Raw genomic sequence first — 23,443 nt, forward strand, 5'->3', positions numbered from 1 at the left:
GATATGCATGGTTTTATCAGGCTTTATCCACCAGGGTGATGCATCACACACAGGACTCCAAAACAAAAAAGGCAAGTTTTCGTTTTGGAGATGGTGGACTTCACTTAGATGCTGTACCTCTTTCCCAGCCTGCATTGACTTTACTCTCCAGGACCCGTCTGCCTTCCTTACCTTTTCCCAGCTAAGTCATGTCTCAGCTTATCTCCTTGCTCCTGCCTTCCCGTGAGAAGCCTGTACCTCTTACCTATTCTTGCCTCTGGAAATCATAGTTACTGGAAAAATGTTTTTCTGATCACTTTAGTATAAACAGGCACTAGCCTCATGAGCAAGTATTCTCACAAGCCATGTGGAAGGCTAATAACTCTTCAGTCCTGAGGCAGGTGCGGAAATGAGAACACATTCATTCTCATCTCGCATGGTCCCTACCAAAAAAAGTGTTTTGTTAGACAAAACAATATTGGAGGTCACATGTTCACATTTGCAGGTTAGGAATAATCTGATTTTTATTCTTTTATGAGAAAATGAACAAATGCATGCTTCCCTCCCCAATCTCTCCCAGCACAGTCCAGAAACGTGAACTAGTGAATCCAGCCAGTATGAAGCAGGCCCTGATTGCATCAGCCCGAAGGCTTCCTGGTGTCAATATGTTTGAGCAAGGCCATGGCAAGCTGGATCTACTCAGAGCCTATCAGATCCTCAACAGCTACAAACCACAGGCAAGGTCAGTATGCTTTCCTTTTGAGTAGGCTTTTCACTGGGTTCTGTACAAAATAGTAGCCTCTGAATAGGAACCAATCACTGACTATGTAACACTCAGGGATCCCGGGGAGAGCTTTATGCTGTAGCTTCTACTACGGTGCCAGCTGGTATTCTGTTATTTTTAATATGAGTGGTTTAAAATAATGATTTTCTGTTTTCTTTTTACTTTTTAAAACTTTCTTCTGAAATAACCTTAGGTTTACAGAAATTTGCAAAAATTGCATAGAGAGTTCTCATGTACCCTTAACTTAGCTTCCTCTAATGCCAACATCTTAGGTGACCATAATTCAACTATTAAAACTAACAGATGAATACTGATATTGTACTATAATTAATCTGTAGATTTTATTCAGTTTGCCAGTTTTCCCCTGGCATTCTTTGTCTAGTCCAGAATCCAGGCCCCACATTGCATTTAGTTGTCTGTCTTCTTGGTCTCCTCCAGCTTTTGACAGTTCATCTGTCTTGTCGCTCATGATTCTGAGTCTTTTGGGAGTGCTGGGTACTTATTTGTAGACTGTCTCTGGATGTGGATTTATCCGATGCTTTCTCATGATTAGTTTAAGGTTATGTATTTTGGAGAAGAAGCTTTTTCATTTTTTATTTTGAAATGAGTTTAAATTTACAACAGGGTTCCAAAAATAGTACATGGGGATCCATAAATCCTTCACCCAGCTTTCCGTAATGTTAACTTCTCCCATAACCGTAGTACAAATCTCAGAGCCTGGAAATAAATTAACATGGATATATGCCCATTGAATAATCTATAAACTGTATTCAGATTTCGCCCACTGTCCCACTCCTGTCCTTTTCCTGGCCTAGGAGCCAGTCCAGCATCCCACGTTGTATTTAGTTGTCACATCTCCTTGATCTACAATCAGGGACACTTCACCAGTTTTCTTCCTCTTATTACTGATGGAATTTATTTGCATCATTCAATTTAGGTGATGTGTCCAGGCCCTCCAAGAATCAGACTCCAGGATTGGATTAGGCGTCCAAAAGATCTGTTGTGGGAGGGGACCCTATGAAGGAAAAAGAGAAGGAGGCAGTAATAGTCTTAGGACTACCATGCTGACCCGATGCCTATGAAAAGGGATAGAGGAAGGAGGTTTGCAGAGCAAGACCATTGGACTGCAGCACAGGTCTAAAAATGTTTCTGCTAATGGGGAATCCTTGAACCAAAGTTGTCTATTAGGGGAGCCTGTGTCCCCCAGGGATGAGCCTGCCCTAGGAACACATGGTGGAGGGACTGGAGGGGCAGCAGCTGGAGGTGTCCAGAGCTATGCTTTTGTGGTGGGAGATCTGAGCAGCATGGCTTATGGTGCCTACCTTAGGTGGCGTCTGCTGGGTTTCTTTATTGCAGTTACTGTTTGTCTCTTGTGACTACTAAGTATCACTTGTGGGGATGCACTTTGAAATGATCTTGGTTCTTAATATACTTTCACTAATTTTAGCATCCATTGATGGTTCTTGCCTACAGTAATTATTACTATAGAGATTGCCCCATGGTGATTTTCTGTTTCTCTCATTCTTTCTACATATATTAATTGAAGTCTGCTATAAGGAAGAGCTGTCCCTTCTCTCCCACTTATTTATTTATTCAGTTATTTGTATCAGTATGGACACATGGGTATTTATTTGACGCTGGGTTATAATCCAATCATATCATTTTCTTACTGTTACTCACATTGTCCTGGACTTGGCTATTGGGAGCTCCTTCTAGTTGGCTCCTGTCTTTTCAGCATGCCTTCATTTTTTGCGAACTTTCTTACTTCTTGGCAGCACAGCATTTCCATGCCCCAGCCTTGGTGTCAGTTCTTTGTCCCAGCACCCTGAGTCTTTTATTTAGAAATCAAGACCTGGGCACTAGGTGTGCTCCTGGCAGCTAGGTGTGCTCAGAGTTTTTTCTAGGCCTTTTTAGCAGACAGAGCTAGGAAATGTCTGTATGTGTACACACACACACACGCGTGCACACGCGCACACACACTCTACCTATTTCTCTGTGTGTCCATCTGTAGATATACTAAAAACATGAATTCATCTGTCTCCTGGTCACACCTAACACCTCAGCTCTCGGTCTAGTCTTCTCTCTCCTTATTTGTAACTCTTCTCCAACAGTGAGAAACCTGGCTCTCATCCACAATATGTTTGCTTATTTGTTCAGTCCTAGCATATGCATATTGAGTAGTTTTAGAATTGCTAACCTATGCCCTTGCAAAAAAACAAATTTATCAGCTAGAGTACAATATTTATGTATACTTCTTTTTAGCTTTACAGAGTATAGTCATATTATTTTCCAAAGTTACTTAGGTTAAATCTTTTCTTTTTCCACTCCATTGGTGTGGTTTTGCTATTTAGTTTTAATATAATTGAATTCACTTGTTAGTGTTTAGGTCTCTTTTTAGATTCCTCCCATCTCCTGGTTGATTTCAACTAGGTATGTGTTGGGTATGTGAAGCATAACCATGGCCCTAAAGTCATAACTGCACACAAAAGTATGCCTGGAGAAGTGTCACTTCTCTCATCCTTCTGTCCCCATTCCCACTCCCCATTCTTTCCTATCCCCACCTACCCCTGTAGGTAACAATCTCATTAGTTGTTGGTTTATCTTTCTTTTATTTCTTTTTGCACAAATGAGCAGATACATATATATTTTCTTATATCCCTTTTCTTACACAAAGGATAGGATTACTACAAATATTCTTTTGTACTTTGCTTTTTTCACTTAACAGTATCCTAGAAATCGCCCTATATCAATTCATAGAGATCTTTTTATGGCTGTATAGTGTGGATGTACCATTGTTTATTCCACCACTTATCTTTATTTTGGCATTTGTATTGTTTCCACTGTTTTGTGGTTATAAACCGTTGCTATGAATAATCTTGTGCCTAGTATTTTAGTTTTGTTGGAGATGTGTCTTCAGGAAAAATTCCTAGAAGTGGTATTGCTAGGTCAAAGTTAAGAGCATAGGAGCTTTGTTAGGTACCAGTCCATTCCCTTCCAGAAGGGTTGTGTCCGTTTGCATTCCATGGTGCTGTGTGAGAGGGCCTGCCTCCCCAGAGCCTCACCAGCAGAATGTTCTGTCATGCAATTACTTTCTGCCACTCTGAGAGATGAGACATGGTCTCTCAGTATTGTTGTAATTTGCATTTTTCCAGTTATGAGTGAGTTTGAACACTTTGTATATGGTCAGAGGCCATTTTTACACCTTTCTTGGGAAGTGTCCGTTCATTTCTTTTTCTTTTTTCTCTGAATTTTATTTGTCCCTCAGTTGTTAAGAGTCATATATATATATATATCTAAAGGTTAGTAACCCTTTGCTGGTGATATATGTTGCAGATATTTTTCTCTGTTAGTTTTTTGATTTTTTGTGAAGTGTTTTTTGCTATGCAGTTTTCTTTAAACAGCCAACTTTGTTATTAGTCTTTTGTTGTTGCTCTTGGAATTTGAGTCACAGAAAGCCTTTCTCTCTACTAGGTAAAAGAGAAATTCACCTAGGTTTCCTTTTAATACTTGTTTCCTTTCCTTTTATTTCCTTTTATTTACTTGAGACTCCCTGATCCATTTGGGGTTTATTCTTGTGGGTGGTGTGAGGTATGGATCTAATTTTATCTTTTGCCAAATGACAAACCTATTTGTCACTCCTGCATCTATTAAAAAGTCTATCTTTGCCCCAGTGATTTGAGATTTCGTGATTTGAGACTCTTGCGTCCAAAGCATTCACTGCAGCTGGTTGCCTCATCGTTTTCTGCCAGCCACAACCACCAAAGTTCTAAACTCGCAGAAGGAAGGAGATGTTCCCCACACATTCTGTTGTCTGTACAGTCTAGGCAGCCCGGCCCAGTGGTCTTCTCAGCATAGGAAGCACTTCAAAGCCAGGTTCCCAGATGCCAGCTGAGGGCAGCCCTGCAAGCAGGCCCGTCTGAGGCTCAGGTCCATCCACTTTGTTGACTCTTTTTGTATAGTTGTGTCACTTCAGTGTCGTTTTCTAACGCACTCTGCTCTAACGCTATATTCTTTGTTTCAGTTTGAGCCCCAGCTACATAGATCTGACTGAGTGTCCCTACATGTGGCCCTACTGCTCCCAGCCCATCTACTATGGAGGAATGCCGACAATCGTCAATGTCACGATCCTCAATGGCATGGGCGTCACAGGAAGAATTGTAGACAAGGTGAAACTGCACTGTGGCTTGTGGTGAACTTAGACCTGGCCCAGACCTTTTTGCCTTAGCTCTTTCTCCTGAAGTTAAAACAGGAAAAGTTCTCCTGTCCAGGGTGCTGGGGTATTGGAAGCAGTCATTTGTTTTCTCCTAAGTCCTCTACACATTTGCTCTTTTTTTACTTTGTCATCTAAAGTTTAACTCCCGAGTTGACTAATTACAATTGATTCTTTATCCTTATTATTTCCCACCTATAATTAAAGGCCCACTTATAATTATCCTATTTTTTAATGCGCATTTATGGGCCTTAGGGTTTAGAAGGCATGGTCTTTTTGAATTTTGTTTCTATAATATTTTTATACTTCATAAACATTATCACAACAATAAAAGGTACAGAAAGAAAACAGAAAGATCACTTCTATCCTGAGCACACATTATTGCCACTGTTTTTTAAATATTTTTTTCCAGCCCTTATCTGAAATACATATTTTTTATTAAATTTGTGTGGTAGGCAAAAATTTAGCCCTTTTTTTTTCAGTTCTCACTTTGTCGTAAACATTTAAAAATGTAACCGTATACATAGCACCAATGTACTTTTTAAGGGTTGTTTAATAATACGTAGAACTATCAAGTCATAATTTGCTTACTGTTTCCATAATTTTCTTACAAATAGGTGATTTTCAAATAGAAATATTTCATAGAATAGCTTTGTATATATATATGTAGTTTTGTTCTGAATTATTTCCTTGGCATAAACTCCCTTGATTGGAATCCTGAATCAAAGGGCCTAGACATTATTATGGCTCTTGGTACATACTACAGAGTTCTTTCAGAGAAGAGTTAGGCCATCTCACACTGCTGCTGCTGGTATACGCAGGGGCAGTGTTTCTACCATGCCTGTTCTAGGTGGTACATCTTTTTCTTAATTCCATGAGGTTTTTAAAAAACGAGGTAAAATTTACATACTGTAAAATTTACCCTTTTAAAACTGCTTAAACTACCCTTTTAAGTAGTTTTTAGTGTATTCATGAGTAGTGATGCAACCATCACCACTGCATACTTCTGGAACATTTTCATCCCCTCCAAAAGAAATAGCTATTAACAGTCACTCTTCATCCTCCTTCCCCCTCCTCCCCGCCGCCGCAGCCCCTGGCAACTACTAACATACTTTCTGTCTCTCTGGGTTAATCTATTCTGGATAGTTCATATAAATGGAATCCTGCAACATGTGGTCTTTTGTGGCTAGCCTCTTTCACCTCGCATCTTTAAGGTTCATTGTGTTATACCATGTATCAGTGCTTTGTTCTTTTTCATGGCTGAATAATATTCCATTGTACATCTAGACCTCATTTTGTTTATTCATCAGTTGATGGACATTTGGTTTATTTCTGGGTGGTTCATCTATTAACTTTAAATTTAGAGAGAATAAAATAGGTACCTTATCTAATGAGCACTTCTTCAATTATTTGTGAGGTGACTGTCTCCTGGATTGTTTACTAATTGTATTTTCTCTTTTGCAAATTAGCTTTTCATTGCCTTGGCCCATTTTTTGTACTGGAATTTAGGTTTCCCCTAGACATTAACCATTGTAGTGTTTTGTGCAGAAAGTTCCCACAGATTATTGTTTAATTTTCTCTTCAGTAATAGCGATGGTTTTTATTGGGGGGTGGGGACTTCTGTAAAAGTTTCACATTTTCCTATAGTTCATTTTTGATCTTTGGTGATTTCTTCTTTTGTTTCAAAAATCAGAAACTTATCCTTCCACAGATATAATGAAATCTCAATTTTATCTTCTACTGACTTTTCCTTTTATGCTTGTTAAATATGTAATTTTTTCATTTGTGTTGAGTTAATTTGATACATGGAATAAGAGATAACTCAAATTTTCTCAATTGCTAACCAGTCATCTTCAGGAAGATTTATTAAAAATCCCTTTCTTTCCTCATTGTTTGTGGTACTATATCCTACAAATATTTTTCTTTTTCAGAATTGTTTTTTAATATGATGACTTGCTTGGGAAGTATATTGTTGCTATCTGGCTTGTGAGATTTAGGTTAATTTAGGTTAGTTTGAAAAATATTGGTTATTGAAGTATTGAAAAATTGAAATAGTGTAAAAGCTAATTTATGTTTCTTCTAGACAGTCTCCTCTCATGCTTTCCTTTTCTCTTTCCTCAAATCTGGAAGAGACTGAAAGAGCAGTCATCCTGACAGCCGAGCCAGCTTTTCCTCTGGAAGTCCCTTAAACCTCTGCCTGCCCAATTACTGGCTTTAGAATTTGCATCCATGTCATTTTACTGTTTGACTTCTTTCAGTTAATGTGATTCTCTATGCATACAACTAATTGGGATCTAACCTCAAATCTGAGAATTGTCGTTTATTTAAGTTCTCTATCAGATACAAGTTCTTCATCAAACCATGTTTCCCCCCTTTTTTTTAAACTTGGGAATACATTCTCTAAAATTGGAAGCTGTCAGAAATAATGGATTCTAAACTTTTCTAATGGATGATGTTCTAGACATTCCATAGGCAACTTTGGTTATAGGTTGCTTAGTATCTGTATGCATTTCATTTTGCCTTATTTAAAATATTAAGTTTTTCTCAAAAACTGCTATAGGTAATTTAGGAATGGAACATTTCACCTTAGCCTTTGCTTATTTCTCTTCTGCAGCCTGACTGGCAGCCCTATTTACCACAGAACGGAGACAACATTGAAGTGGCTTTCTCTTACTCCTCAGTGTTATGGCCTTGGTCAGGCTACCTGGCCATTTCCATTTCTGTCACCAAGAAAGCGGCTTCTTGGGAAGGCATTGCGCAGGGGCACGTCATGATCACCGTAGCTTCCCCAGCAGAGGTGGAAGTAAGTGGGCAGGGAAGGGCTTGTGTCTTTTAACCTTTCACTGTCACCTGCCAGGAAGGGATGGACTGGCTAAATGCCTAGGGTCTCAGATTTGAAGCACAGTTGGCGGATGTAATTAGGTTTGAAGGCCATGATTGATGATTCCAGGGCCTGTAAAAACCCGCTCAGTGGTGAGTGTTGGTGCCTCCTCTTCTGTTGCTGAGCAACGGTAGATAGGACCATTTTATGCCAATTTCAAGCTCAGAATGATTGCAGAAAATATGTGTTCTCTGAAAGTGAATGTACGGTTAATCCTATGTAACACTAGTGTTTCAGGAACAAGGTGCTTTAAATTTTAAGTCTCAAGCTCTTAAAAGAAGATTTTGAATGGAATTAATTATGATACATGAAAGTTCCTTTCTATATTTGTTATTATTGGAAATTCTTGTGTTCAAATTATTAGGGTTAAATTAATACAAATGAACTTTTTAAACCCCAAAACCCGAAAATTTCTCCTGAGCAAAAAACGGGGCGGGGGGTGGTTCTATGTTTTTTTTCCTTTAGTCAAAAAATGGTGCAGAACAGACTTCAACAGTGAAGCTCCCGATTAAGGTGAAGATAATTCCTGCTCCTCCTCGAAGCAAGAGAGTTCTCTGGGACCAGTACCACAATCTCCGCTATCCGCCTGGCTATTTCCCCAGGGACAATCTGAGAATGAAGAATGACCCTTTAGACTGGTAAGCATCTTTCAGACACAACGCTCATCACCCCCCGTCCTTCCACAGCAGGACTAGGGGTTTTGTCCCTTTGGGAAGCAGGTGTTGCTCCTCAGTGAGCCTGGACTTCTGTGACCGCCCCCAGACTTTTGGGGCTCTTAGGGCACCCTGCACTTTAACAGTTGTGCAGTAAAAAACTTTGAACGCGTCCTTACTTGTTCTCTTTCCCTTACTTCTCCTGTTGAATCAGCCAGCAAGTCCTGTCAGTCCTCCTTCCAGAACATGTCCTGACTCCTGCCCTATCTGGCTGCCACCTCTGCTTCTCCTCTCATTCAGGCCATTGTCATCTGTTGCTTGAACAGTGCTGGTTACCTGACAAGTCACTGCTGCCACTCTTGTTCCCTTAAATCTCATTGTCCATGCAGCCGCCCTGGTCCCCTAAAAACATTCTATCACGATTTGCTTAAAACTCCAGTGCTGCCTATCCGGACTTCTTCACGTGCCAGACTTCCTGGTGTGTCCTTCTCAACTCTCCCGGCCATGCCCCCATCACAGCCCCTCCACTGCAGCTGGGCTGACTCTCCTAGTCCATACGCCAAGCTCATTTCTGCCTTAATATAAGTAAAGGAGTTTGGACTTAACTCTGAAAGTGGGGAGAAGAAAGAACATTGAAAGATTTGAGCAGTGCACTTACAATGTCATATCTGCTTTTTATTAAGATGTCTCTGGAAGGCAGATTGGAGGGCCTTAGCAGAGGCAGGTGGACAATAAGTGGGAAGAAGTTGATAGACCAAGGTAGTGGCCATGGATCCAGAGAGGAGCACATGAGTTCGGCCTTACTGAGGAGGTGGACTGTGAAGGGCTGTAAAGTGGGGAGTGGCAGATAGAATGACCCCTGGCTGTTTCTGTGGGGCGTTTGGGTAGGAGGCTTATGTGGAGTGTATGGTAGGAAAATGAGCACCTTTAGGAGGATGAAGGATGGAAAGGTGATCAACAGCAGTGCTACATGGCCATCTCAGCATGTCTGCGTGCCCATGCTCCATCTGTCAAGTGCAGACATGTATGCCACCACTGGAGTGAAGTTTCAGTGTATTTCTTTGGCCATTTCTTCTTGTCAGTTTATCTTCTTCATATTCGTGCCATGTGCATTATTTCCTATTATTACCCATTTTATTTGCTGGCCAAGAGAAAGCACGTCTGAAAGTCTGACTTCTGTGCCTGAGGGCCGGATTCCTCAGGCCTCTGCTGTGACGGAGCTGCACTCCTGCAGAGATGACTGGATTTAAGGAGTTGACTCTGTGGCTAGGTAACCTGTATTATGAGTAAAGATTGGTCATTTTAGTGTCGGGGCTTGCTGTTTTTCAGGAACGGTGACCACATCCACACCAATTTCAGGGACATGTACCAACACTTGAGAAGCATGGGCTACTTTGTCGAAGTCCTCGGCTCTCCCTTCACGTGCTTTGACGCTAATCAGTATGGTGAGCAACAGTGAGGTGCTAGCCAGGTGTTCTTTCCACTCTGTTGGTGTTTGTGAAAAGTTTGAAAAGGGAATTACAGTTTAAATGAGAGGCTGGCAAGGGGAGCATGTGCAGAGTCTCTGGTCCTAGTGGAGGCTGGAATGAGGCGCCAAGCAGAGCAGTGCATGGCCCTGCTTAGTGATGGTGGTGGTGATGTCCAGCTAAAATGTGACTGTCACAATGATTGGGGACAAGAACGTTTGTACATTTTTACTTATTTTTAATTAGAAGAAATTTTAGCACTGTATTTTGCTTCTCTTCAAGTAAGTAAAATATCTTTATTTTGGGGTTCACAAATGGAACAGAAGGCCATAGCCAGCTGTTGTGTAACTGCAGGCCTGACCCTTTCTTTTCCACTCTGTTCTGAAGTGAGTTCAGGGCACAAACCAAAATGTTAGAAGTCAGTAACTTGAGATACAGATGCCAGTAAAATACTGTTTGTCCGAAATAGTTCAGAGGTGAAGTTTCTCACAGCTTGGCACTTTGTCCTTCAGGAACTTTGCTCATGGTGGATAGCGAAGAGGAGTACTTCCCTGAGGAGGTCGCCAAACTGAGACGGGACGTGGACAATGGCCTTTCACTGATTGTCTTCAGTGATTGGTACAACACATCTGTTATGAGAAAAGTCAAGTTTTATGATGAAAATACGAGGTACTGATGAGTTGGTATTTGGATAAGAAATTTGGCTTTTTGAGATTTAATTTCTACCTAGCAAATGCTTCAAGTGACTGGTCTGTTGGTGATCTTTTTAGCTATCAGAGACAGCTTTAGATGCTTGGTTAGAGAAAGCTTTCTCTTCATGTAGTAGAGATGTTTTTGAAAGTTGCTTGTAAAGTAAGTAAAAAGCTCATCGATTCCAAGTGCTAATTTAAAGGTTCATTGTCTTTCCTTGGTGAACTTAGATACTTGTGCTTTAAATTTCTGTTTAGTTCTTTTCCATTCTCCCATTGCTGTGTTACAAATCTATACAGATGTAAATGAACCAGAAGAACTGTTATGTAAAGAAACCTTCCAGTAAATTTTAGCACTCAACAATTCCCAGTGTATTATGAATATATTTTGAATTTTTCCTTTAGAGTCTGTGATAACTTTATAAGCTTCTTTTGTATTTTTTTTTCCCTTCACTGACCCTCTCGAGGTCTAGGCTCTATATGCAGTGTATTTATGTCATCAGGAGTGCATTTCACGAAATAAATTTAGCTTTGGTTTACCCTGCACCCTGCCTGAAGCATTTACGTTATAGTATTGTTCAAACCCAGATATTTCAGCCGAAACCGTGGTGTGGTTGGGCTTGATTCTGGCAGACGAAATTTAGTTTTGTCGCGAAGAGAGTAAATGTGTATGGAGTATTTTAATTCCTGCCTTCTTCGTTCCTCCTCACCACTTTCATAGGCAGTGGTGGATGCCGGACACTGGAGGAGCCAATATCCCAGCTCTGAATGAACTTCTGTCTGTCTGGAACATGGGGTTCAGTGATGGCCTGTACGAAGGAGATTTTACCTTGGCAAGCCATGACAGTAAGGTTTTGTGTTTGTTTTTTAATAGAGCACATTATTCTAGGGGATGCAAGAGCAGATCCAGTGTGTCTTTGAAGTCTGAGTTTTAGAGAATGGTGTGATTCTTAAAGAAGGTAGAGTCTGTGGAGAGAATAATTCAATAGATTCACAAAGTACATCTGGAAAATTGGGTGTTAACCACTCTAGTTGTGTCCAAATTTTCAAATGAAAATATTTAATGCAAGCATTTCTAGTTTTAGTGTCACCTGTAAGGTGCTCTATGTCCTGTATGTTCCCAAATAAGAAATATCTCATAGGTTCTTGATTATTTATACAATTCTGTTGAAATTGTATAAATTGTATGAAATAACTTGGCAAGTTTCTCCACAGATTAGTTTTGGGAGCTAGTTTCTAGAACAACATCTTAAGCACTATTGTTACTGATTCTTCTCATCCTGACGTAGTCGTTTCGAGTCTATGACATCTCTGACTTCTGAAATCTATTCGGAAATCTTATATTAATAGCATTTTTAAACTTGAATTTTGAGGTAATTCCTTGTAGTTTAAGTTTGACAGGCAATAATAGCAGCTCTTCTCTTAAGATTAAAAACAATTTTAGAAAACATGTAATGTCTAAAGAATGCATTTTAGATAAATGAGTAGCCGTTAATAAAATGTTCAGTGTTTCTATGTTCTCATAACTTTGAACAATTATTTTCCAGTGTATTATGCGTCAGGGTGCAGCATCGCTAAATTTCCAGAAGATGGCATAGTGATAACACAGACTTTTAAAGACCAAGGTAAAGAATGCTATTCATACGCTTTTTTTCATTTTCCTCCTTTCTTTTTTTGCTTTTCAGCAACAGTTTTATTGCATATAATTCATGTTCCGTAACTGTATTCCCCCTTTTGAAGTGTACAATTTAGTGATTTTTAGTGTATTCACAGTTGTGCATTCATTACCACTACCTACTTCCAGAACATTTTCATCACCCCAAAAAGAAATCTCTGTGCCCATTAGCAGTTCTGTTTTTATAATATATTGCAGTACTGTCTGTATGGTACCCACTTTAGGCAAGGCTTCTGGGTGGTTGCTCTGGGAGCTGCAAAGAAAGATAAGACAGCCTTTTGCTCATGTATATTAGTAGATTTTTAAAAAATTATTCTTAAAGTTTCTTAAAATTTTTGTACTATCTGCGAATTGTTCTGCTCCCTTGATTGCCAGATTAGCACTGCAAAGTAGAATTTATTTTTTTACCTGGAAGGGATTTTTTCCCTTCATCAAGACAAAGTCAAGCAATAGATCTGCGTTCATGGGATTAGATTTTAACTTTAAGCACATAGATAATCATGTCTTCTCAGTTACTTGGCACAGTTTACTGTGAGTTGGTGATTCTTTCTGAAATCAGTTTCTCACAGGGCAATATCTCTTCTGGTACAGGTCTACACAGGGGTGACAGCAGTTTCCCTGGATTGTAGCTAACCGGTAGCTTCTTGTTTTGTTGGGAGAGTTGGGATCAAAAGTAGATTTAAGGATGTATACTTTATCTTGGGGTTCTGCTAGTCTGAAAATAAAGTTAATTACTTTGAAATCCTTTTAAGGGGATTTTTATCTCCACACAGGCTTTAAGTTGAATAATCTTTTGGGTACAAAATAAGAATTTGAAAATCCGGGTTATGTGGGATCAAAAAGGACCTTATTGTCAGAAACAAAACTCTGTCAAACCATGAGGCCAAGTGGCAATGCAGTGTGCACTTTCCCTTTTTCATCTGTCTCACTGCTCTGATGAAAGAAAATCTTGCTTGCTTTTCTACTCAGTTCCTACTGGAATTATACACAGAGAGAAGGAAAGGCTGCATTTTTATAGCCACAGACATTTTAGATATTACCAGCGTGGTAAATATTGGATTCTGATGATGTGCGTCATCTAGTGCTGAGGAATGCATTTGCTTCAGGAGTAGAGGTTCTTAGATTACGTGTTGATGTCACCGGCAGTTGCTGCCCATGGCATTTATGCATTTTTGATTTCTTGATTCATTAAACACTGTAAATTGTGCCATTTGGGGAGAGATAAGAAGGCTCAACTTTGGAACATTTATATGTATGAGATTAATGTAACAAATATCTTAAATCTAAATTTAAAACGGCGTATATTTTAAAAATTAGTTATGTTTGTCCTAGCTTTGCATGATAAGACACGAAACTGGGTATTGGCCTCTGTGACTGTATATGTGGAAGTTCTTGTGTGTTTAGCAAGGGCTGCCTGGCTGCTGCCCCTAGCAAATATAGTCCAAGGACATAACCTTTCAGCATAGTAAGAATGGACAGAAATTTGTGTTTTTAGTATAAAAAGGGAAAAGTGACACCTTTAAAATTGTAGATACCAGGTACCATCATTTCAAGTGAAAATGAAAGAGGATGGATGGAAGTATCATGAATGTAAGTGAATTTTGCTAAAACCCTAGTTAATGCTATTTGAGACATTGTTTTCCTATTCTAAAAATTTGCACTGTTGTGATTAAAGAGTAAATTTTACTGTGTTTTCTTTGCGACATGGACTGAATGTCAAGTTAGGTGGCAAAAATTCTCACTGCTGTTTTTGTTGTGTTGTTTCAGGATTGGAGGTTTTAAAGCAGGAAACAGCAGTTATTGAAAATGTCCCCATTTTGGGACTTTATCAGATTCCAGCTGAGGGTGGAGGCCGGATTGTGCTGTATGGAGACTCCAATTGCTTGGATGACAGTCACCGACAGAAGGGTGCGAACTGATGATGTGGTCGAAAAGTAGATTGTGCTTCCTGATTTGACATTCAAATCCTTTCTCCCCATTGTCCCTGAAAAGGCACCAGTGAGGTGCTGGTAAATTAACAGAAACCTGCTCATGAGGGCCAGGTACCACTGGGGAAGTTTCTGCTGCTTTGATTGCTTAGACTATTTGGATAGGTTTATAAGCCTGGAACATTTAATAAGCAAAACAAAACTGCACTTATTGCCTCCGCTGCCTTTCCCTGCATGATGGTCATCCTGGGGCCAGTGGGTGCCAGGACTGCCGAGTTTTAGTGAAGAGACCCTTTACTGATTTTCCTGGTCTACCCACCTTGGTTTACCCTTCTGGAGTCTATATGTCACTGGCACTGCCATGTGAGTGCCCCTTCTTGGATCAGACCCACTCTTTCCCGGAAGGCCAACACTTGGCTCTCGTCCTAGGCGTGGTTATTTTGGCTATTTGAGCCTTCACCAGGATGGGCATTTGGTTTCATTGGTGGGGGCCAGAGTGGGGGTACTAGTCCTTAGCAGCCCTCCTCTTTTTCACATCTCTTGATGCATCCTCCAAATTTGGGGTTTTTGAGGTTGGACACAAGTTTATTTTTCTTATTTCGTAATGAAGGAAATGGAATGCTGAAAGTACTTTTTGGTCAGATGATGACAAAAACCAGGACTAAAACCCAGTCTTCTTCTAACTCTCTGGAGAACGGGGTGGAGAAGAGGGTGGTGGGTTATGTCTTCATATTTGCAAACAGCGAACAGGGTTACCTGGAAAGAAAGAGGCCATGAGAACGTGAATTGGGAGTTGTATGGTGTACCTCTCTCTCTTTGACTTGAAGCTGACTAAATTCCTAGTATTTTATGTAAATCCTTAGAATAGGATTGGTCTTTCTAAAAATCAAAACAGGTTAAAGTCCTAGTTGAAAGAAGGTTAATGTTTTAATTCCATAGAGATTTTTTTTAAGACCTGAAATCTGGTAAGATACTTTATTAAAATTTTAAATGCCTGAGAGGACTGTCCTGGTCCTTAAACTTCAAATGACAGCATAGAGGACCTTTCAGGAGCTTTAAGCCCTTCACCAGAAGTACTCTTCAGTGCAAGAAGTGCTTCCTGGTGTTGTACCTCATGAGTCTCATCTGGTCCAGCCTGGTGTTGATGGGACTGGAGTGGCAGATGTGGGGAGAAACTGCGCATGTGGTGGTTCTAGGATTAAAGACAGTGCAACATCTCTGTCTCCTAATAGAAAGGGTCCATCCATGTGAGTCTTTGATGGGAGCTGTGAAAGCTGTGATGTGTCCCAGAATAACTGTTTTCTGCTTTTATACTTTGTTATTGGGGCCCACTGACTCAGAAGGCAGCTAGATTACTAGACTCTGCATTTGTATTGACCTTGAACCCACCTCCCTGTGGAGCACACACAGTGGTCCTGTCTCTGCCCTCAGGATATAAATCTAGATCCTTTCCCCAGGATGGCCTTCGGGTGTTGGCAGAAGCTTTGGTGCCCCGTTCTCTTCTCTTCTTCTCTGAAGCCCCATTTCTGGGCTCTTCTCTCAGGGGGTGTCACAGAGTTTTGCTGTCCCCAATTGAGCATTGTTCTGTCCTCTTTATGAGGAGTCCAGAGCACAGTGGTGCTCAGACAGCTTGTCCAGCCAGTGCACAGTGGTACTGACTTGCCTGAGCCCTGGGCCAGGGGTGAAGCCCACAGCCAGGTCATCTCTGCTGCTGGTCTCTGGCTGACACTGACCGTGATGAGGGCCTGTTTTTCAAGATAGGAGTTTGCTTTGACCTAATCTCACTTCCTCTCATTTTGGGGGCTAACTTATTTTCCTGTGGAAATTCCTTTAAAAAAATTTTAATTCCTAAGCAGCATGCTTGTTGAACCCACAGACTGCTTTTGGCTCCTGGACACGCTCCTTCAGTACACGTCGTATGGAGTGACACCTCCCAGCCTCAGTCATTCTGGGAACCGGCAGCGTCCTCCCAGCGGTGCGGGCTTGGTCACTCCAGAGAGGATGGAAGGTGAGTGGGCCCACGGGCACTTAGTGGGGGGAATTGGTTGAAGCCTGGCTCAGGCTGCTTTAGGAAATAGTTGTGTCTGCCAGAAAATGGAGCCAGTTTGCAATACAACTAATTATTTTTCTTACTGACTGCAGCAGGGTGGCAGCCTATAGCTCTAACCTGCAGAAAAGGCAGTTCTCTCATAACAGGATGGACATGTACTGAGGGCCTCAGGTGCCACGTGCTTTCCCATGCTTACTCCTAGATCCTCACAGCACTCCGAATTAATGTTTCTTGTCCCACTCTGATAAGACCCTGGCTTCTGGGGGTCTTTGGGAAGAATAGCCAACAGTTTTGAGCTCTCACTAGGTACCAGGCACCAGGTTGGGGATGCTTTACATAAATTCCCTCACTAAGTCCACTCAGAATCCTGTGAAAATATATAGGATTCTTTCATGTTCATCATTGAAGAAACAGGAGCTGAGGGAAGTTAATTAACTGCTCAAGGCCACCAGTGATTATACAGTGGCACCTGAAGAGAAGGTTCCGTGGAGACCTGCAGCCTCCCCCACTTGGTATGTGGCAGGCTGGTCTCCGTGCTCTCACGGCCCAAGTGTTCTGATCTTCACAGCACTGTCCATAGAAGTGCAGAGTGAGCCACAGATAGAATTCTAAATTTTACAGTAGCCACATTAAAAAAGTAAAAAGAAAGAGGTGAAATTCACTTTAATTAAATTTAGACCAGTACACCACATATTTTTATTTAATCATGTGACACTCACCTTATTTCAGTTGCTTAGTAGCTACATGTGGCTATCGGCTACAGTATTGGATAACACGGATCTAAGAAATAAAAGAGATTTTGAAATTTGAAACTGCAGATATTTTTTTTTTGCCTGAGAATTAAATACTTCAAAATAGAAAGATTTTTCTGTGAAGCATATCTACAAGTTAGATTCCTCAAGTATGACCTGATGCATGCGATTATGGCCAGTAAAAGTTGCCCAGCCACTGCCTTGTGTACAACGTGGCCACTTTAAAGGGAACAGCTGTTCTTTTCACTCCCTTTCAGCAGTGAGCACATGTCCCCAGGACAGCACTAGTCAGGTCTTACTCCTGAAGCCCCTGGAAGATAGATTAACAGCGTGTAGTGGGCCTATCAGCAGGAAAATACACAAACTAATGAAGCTTCTTTTTTCCCCTTGCATCTTCATAACAACAATCATTTCCTGCTGTCGGTGTTGACGCTGCCACAGGGAACCACCTGCACCGGTATTCCAAGGTCTTGGAGGCACGTTTGGGAGGCCCGGAGCCTCGGGCTCTGCCAGCCTGTCCACACCTGTCATGGGCCAAGCCACAGCCTTTAAATGAGACAGCTCCCAGGTTAGCATCTTCCTGTTCTTTTCCACTCCTTCTGCAGGGTTTATGATTCATTACTTTTTTTAAATAAAAGAATGGAATTTTACTGACGTTATTATTAAATAATCAAATCTTCTAGCTTGTCATTTTGTGGTAGTTATTTAAATTAGTGAGCCCCCATATTGACCTTTAGAATTATGGTCTCTAGCAGTATTCTTCGGGTAATTAGCATTTCATAAGGTTTGGTTGACTCTTGTTTAAAAAGCTGTGATCTGACAGTGATGTTATTTGAACAGAAGCTCTGACTCCTTGGGTTTGGGGTTCGGGAGCTGAATGCTCCATGTTTGTGATGTCGATTCTGAAATATAGACAGGTTCTTTTCTTCTGTTGTGCCCAAGGAGCTGGGACTGCTCAGAGTAGGTCTAGTTCTTGGTCATAGCCTGGCCCAGAATGTGTGTCTGTGCCCTTCCTCCCCTGCTGAGTGCTGTGCCCAGCAAAATGACCTCCTACCACAGCAGGGTCCTTGTTGGTGCCCTTCTTTATGTGGCGCCCAGACATCGTTTATTTTCCTGCTTCTCCATATTAATATCTAACTCGACCTTCTAATTTGCATCATTTCCTTTCAGAAGCCCAAACTCTTATCTGTGGACAGTATTCTGCTCTGTTAAGGAGAATAGGGGCTTTTCCTGTCTGGGGGTCCTGGCACTGGGAAGCAGGAGCCATGTCCCAAGGACAACTATGGGGCAGTCCTCCCACTCCTTGTCCTTGAAAACTGTCCCCCCCACCTCTCAGCACACTGCACACATACTGGCAGCTGCCTCCCCCGCCCCACCGCACCCACCCCCTGCAGTTCTCAGGCAGCAGGCTCCTCTATAGGGAGGCACATGTCTTCTCTCCCCTACCAGGCTGTTCACTTTGCTCAGGTCTTAGTGTGTGCAGGTGTTGGTATGGCCAGGGGCATTTTGCGGGGGCAGAGGGCCACTGTCTATGCTGCAAGCCACCAAAAGGAAGATGCCTGGAGGAAGGCCTGGAAGCTTCCTCTGCTTAATGCTGTCATGGACAGAAGCACTGAACGTGCCACTTGCTGACCATATGTCCTCATTTAGAACGCACTCAGTAGAAAACAGTGGAATTGTAGCATCATCACGTAGTCTCTTCCTCAGTAATTTTCTTCCTGAAACTAATTACTGAGTAGTTTTCCATTGCAGTTAACATCCTATCATTTAAAAATTTCTGATAAGATTTCATTTTTTATCCCATCTATTTATAACCCACCATTATCCCAGCATTCAAACTAGACTTGACTTCCAGCCATGATCAGCAATTCATACTCATTGGATAGTCATTGTTGGCTAAAGTTCCGAAAATCCAATTATTCTCCACAGTGTTGTGCTGTTCAGGACTCTGAGAAACAGATAACAACATCCTTGGTCTCTGCACATCCACATCAGATAATCCATCAAATGCCATCCTGGCCCTTCAAGGGTGTTGATAATGTACAGCTCCTAGAATTTGATTTTCACCATCATGTTCAGAAATTCCTTCCTAATACACCCACCAGGTTTCACGTTTATCCCACATTTCACATTTTATTGACTATCGGTCTACATTCTGAATCTCTGAAGAGATTTGAGACAATGTCAAACAACTACTGACAGCCCTTGAAAGGCCCAGAGTATCTGCTGAGTGCAAGTTTCCAGTCCATCTTGGAAACAAAGGCTCATTTTCCCAGTGTCTTTGTTGAGCATCAGGAGTCCTTAGAGCAGTTGCAGGAGTATCACACCCACTGGGAACCCCTGAGCAAGGCTAACCCTTCTGTCCTTCCATCAGAGCATTGTGAAATTCTCAAATGATAACCTAGTGTGCTGTTCCCGTGATTGCCTTACTAGACAGTGCCATCACCAGATAATTAAATTTCAGAACAGGATATTACCTATTAGAATTAAAATGTAGCTCCATATATATTCGGCTACAGAGTCATAAAGCTTAAATGTCATTGAATTCATAATTTAACATTGTCAGTTTAATTTTCAGACTGATTAAACCTGAAATGGAAAGTTAAATCATATGAAGTAAAACAGATTGTAATACTCGTTGGCATTTTCTAGACAGTCGCCCAGGTGGAAGTACATGATAGTAGTTTATCTCTTTCCTACACAGAAATCCTCCACAGACCCAGCATCTCCTGACTTCCTGCTGACCTTCACCCTGACTGCTGATACAACTGAACATCTTTGCTTTCACTTGGCCATAGTAAGAGTCAGGCCAACCATTTCCAAAAGAATAAGCAGCAGAAAAATGGGGAATTCATGGTTTGCAAACATATTTAATTCTCTTCCCTCATTTAGCCAGATCAGTCTTCAGATTTTCCATTTGCATTATTTGCTCTTATCTGGGTGTCCTCCCAAGCTGTCTACTGCTCTTTGTAGGATATCAGTCTCTCTGTTCTTCAGGTGTGTAAGTTGTAAGGAGAATAGAGGCCTGAACAAGTTCTTTGGATCTCGGAATTAACAATGATAGCACTGCCGTAATGAGTCAAGCTCATTTCGCAGAGCACTTGTGTTTCCACATCATCCTAACCCAGCAGCAAGGCAGATAGATGCTCATCCCCATTTGCCTATCTTAGCTCCTTGGCTCCTATTCTCTGCCTTACTTTCTCCTTCCTCATGGCAGTGCCCTTGAGGACAGAGATGATGCCTGGCTTCAGCACCAGTGTAGCCACCTGCATTGGTTTGCATTCATCAGAAAGCAGGCTCTGTGGGTCCAGTGTCTTGAGGTGAGACCTCCAAGCACCTTCAGCCCGACCCATGGCCATGAAGTCCTGGCTTCAGCCCCTGCCATCCACGAACTCCTTTCAGAGGTTAACGTGTAGTTTCCTCTCCCAGTCTTGGTGAATTTCCCAGGTGGCAGTGTTATAAACCCAGTAGAACTGATCCCTACTCACGATCATGGGTGTGGACTGGATTTTAACATTTCTGTCTCAGGACCTGGAAGTTATCACTACAGTTGTTATACAGTTGTGTTTCGGCAGTTGTAGATGGGACGTTATTTCACGTTTCTCTTTAAATTGCTGTTTCTTAGGTATTGGCTAAGCTTCCTAGACTAGTACTATTGCTTATTTTTATTTCGTTTTAATCTATTTTCCTGCAGTAATCTTTGGAAACATCAGAAATTACTCTCCATCGACCTGGACAAAGTGGTATTACCCAACTTTCGATCAAATCGCCCCCAAGTGAGACCCTTGTCTCCTGGAGAAAGTGGTGCCTGGGACATTCCCGGAGGTCAGTTCTTAGGTGCCTTATTGCTGTGCTCACTCATACTGTAGTTTATTTAAAGTCGCCTCCCTCCCTCCCTTCCTCAGGCAGTCGGCCAGACCGGTCCCATCTTTGCCTTCCTGAGAGCCATGGTGGTCCTGGCTTTGCTTGTGGTACGAATCAGTAAGGCCATACGCAGGCCTAAGAGGTTAACACACCATCGTCTTTCAGAAAATTCTACCATTATTTTCAAATTTGAATTTCTTTTATGATGGCCTGATATTATACTTAAAATTTTCCAAGAGTAATTTGCACATTCTTACATAAGTTCTGCAAACAAACATGTATTATATACCCCAGGGCATGCCTGTCATCAGTTGGTTTTGGTCCGAGCCAGTGGTCTTAGCCACCTGGCCCCTGAACCATCAGCCTGGAGGTCTCCACCAATTCTCCACCCTACCCCTCCTAGGTGGGATGTCACTGGGCTGGGATTCTCAGTTAAATTCAGGTGCTCCAGTTCTGTCCCTTCGCACTGAGTGACATCAGATATACTCTCTACAGATAATGGCCTTTGGTCTGACTGGCCTGTCTATGACAGGTTCTTTCCTGCCTGCGATGACTGCTGCCACATCATCCCATAGTGTGGGCAGCTCTTGCTCTGGAAACCCCCGTGCTCTTTCAGTGCAGCAGCCAAGGGCGTATTCTCCTGATTCCAAAAATTGGCCAGTAACTCGGGATCAGAAAGGGGTACCCCAGCCCATGCAACCCAATCTTGGGGACTTTGTGTGATGATGCCAAGCTTCTGAGGGCCTTCCCTGAAGGTCTTGGGGTACCCTGAAAACAGTTAATCCTGGAATCTCAGCATTATTCAGTTACAGAGTCATTCTGAATATAAATCCAGGGTCCTCCAGTGGCCACTCTTAGTTTCTGACCACATGTTCCATCTTTCCCAGGTGGGTGAGGGCGTGACCAGCTGTCCTTACCTCCCTACCTGGCCTGCTCCCCCTTCCTCCCACCCAGCTAGTACGACACCACCTCTCCCCCTCCTCCCCAGCATTCAGATTTGTCCATCTTCCATTGTTTTTAAACAAAAAGCAGCTCTGGGCAGTGCTGTTTTAGATTGTGACAGAAGAAAGGCCATTTCTGGTCTCTGAGGTGAGCACAGGGAAGAAGGGCAAAGACCTCTCTGCACCTCTCCACAACACACACACACACACACACACGCAAGGAAGCTGCTCCTCTGAGGACAAAGCTGCAGGTCATTCTCATTCATTCTCTACTAATGGCCTAGTTTACTCTAGTTAAGATTTAAAAATTATGTTTGCCCTGCAAGCCCAACTAATGAAATTAGCATATCATTTGCAATGAGCCAGCCTCTCGTGGGAGGAGCAGCTGTGGTGTTACTGATCATCCACCGCTGCCTTCTTGCAGGGATCATGCCTGGGCGCTACAACCAGGAGGTGGGCCAGACCATCCCTGTCTTCGCCTTTTTGGGAGCCATGGTGGTGCTAGCCTTTTTTGTGGTACAAATCAACAAGGCTAAAAGCAGGCCAAAGCGGAGGAAACCCAGGGTGAAGCGCCCACAGCTCATGCAGCAGGTTCACCCACCAAAGACCCCTTCTGTGTGACAACAGACTGCTGACCGTGAGAGCCAGAGCAAGCCTTTCCTGATGGCCTCGGTGAGCAGGTGGAGCTGTTGGGTTTCCAGAGGGGCCGCCTGCTTAAAGGGACTGAGTCTTCAGCTGCAGGGGTCTGAGCGTCAGTTCTGAGTGGCCTTCCCCTGTGATGCCGGGAGGTTCATGTGCATCTTTAAGTGTCTCGTGGCCAGGGGCCCACAGGAGGGGCTCCGTGGATCAGCTTCAGGCGAGACTTCATCCAGCCACTGCGTGCACCAAAGACTTGGAGAACTTCAAAAGGCTGCCCGGGGCCTCCTGATCCAAGAGGGAGGATGTGCTTTTAACAATGACACAACTCTGACCAAGCTAAGATATGCTCATTAAGGCTATTTTCTATATTTATTGTTGGGGAAAAGTCACTTTAAAGACTTGTGCTATTTGGAAGCAAAGCTATTTTGTCAATGGAATGCAGTTTTTACTATTCCATCATGAGGAATAACACAGATTCCGTGATCTCCTTTTTGATGAAAGGACAGACTGAAATTTGAAGGCAAATTGCACAGATCTGTGAAACATAGACCTTCGCTTTATTTTTATAAGTCTCAACTGCCATCATGTTTTGTAATTTGGGGTCTTGATTTCACCATTGTCGGTGAAGAAAATTTTCAATAAATACGCATTACCTGTATGAAGCTAAAAGAATGTGTCAGTGGTTCTTTTTCCACTTGTCTCATTTCTCTTTGATGACAACCTGGATTAGGTTCTATTTTGTTGAGATATAATTCACATACTATAAAAATCTCCATTTTAAAGTACACATTTCAGTGTTTTTTAGTATATTCACAAGGTTATACAACCATCACCCCCATAATTCCAGAACATTTTCATCACCCCCGCCAAAGGAAACCCTGTGCCTGTTAGCAAGTCAGCCTCTTCCCTCCCCCAAAACCTATGGCAACCAC

General features: G+C 42.1%; 1 protein-coding gene across 2 annotated transcripts in view; it reads left to right on the forward strand.

Moving 5' to 3' along the window:
* Positions 1-23,174, forward strand: part of MBTPS1 (membrane bound transcription factor peptidase, site 1) — a 49,883-nt gene extending 26,709 nt beyond the window's left edge. Inside the window, exons 11-23 of one of the 2 annotated variants that reach the window (XM_039888776.1) lie at positions 560-721; positions 4,785-4,929; positions 7,588-7,776; positions 8,320-8,492; positions 9,837-9,952; positions 10,486-10,642; positions 11,384-11,508; positions 12,210-12,287; positions 14,105-14,245; positions 16,142-16,273; positions 17,509-17,635; positions 20,762-20,892; positions 22,297-23,174. In XM_039888776.1, coding sequence (XP_039744710.1) covers positions 560-721; positions 4,785-4,929; positions 7,588-7,776; positions 8,320-8,492; positions 9,837-9,952; positions 10,486-10,642; positions 11,384-11,508; positions 12,210-12,287; positions 14,105-14,245; positions 16,142-16,273; positions 17,509-17,635; positions 20,762-20,892; positions 22,297-22,493 — 1,873 coding nt within the window. In that variant the 3' untranslated portion in view covers positions 22,494-23,174. Of the gene's footprint in view, positions 1-559; positions 722-4,784; positions 4,930-7,587; positions 7,777-8,319; positions 8,493-9,836; positions 9,953-10,485; positions 10,643-11,383; positions 11,509-12,209; positions 12,288-14,104; positions 14,246-16,141; positions 16,274-17,508; positions 17,636-19,771; positions 19,883-20,761; positions 20,893-22,296 lie in introns of those variants that run through there. The other variant, XM_039888777.1, reaches the window with a different exon arrangement.
* The last annotated feature ends 269 nt before the right edge of the window (positions 23,175-23,443 follow it).

The sequence above is a fragment of the Pteropus medius genome, unplaced genomic scaffold (assembly GCF_902729225.1).
Source record: "Pteropus medius unplaced genomic scaffold, Ma_sr-lr_union100, whole genome shotgun sequence".
Taxonomy (NCBI): Eukaryota; Metazoa; Chordata; class Mammalia; order Chiroptera; family Pteropodidae; genus Pteropus; species Pteropus medius.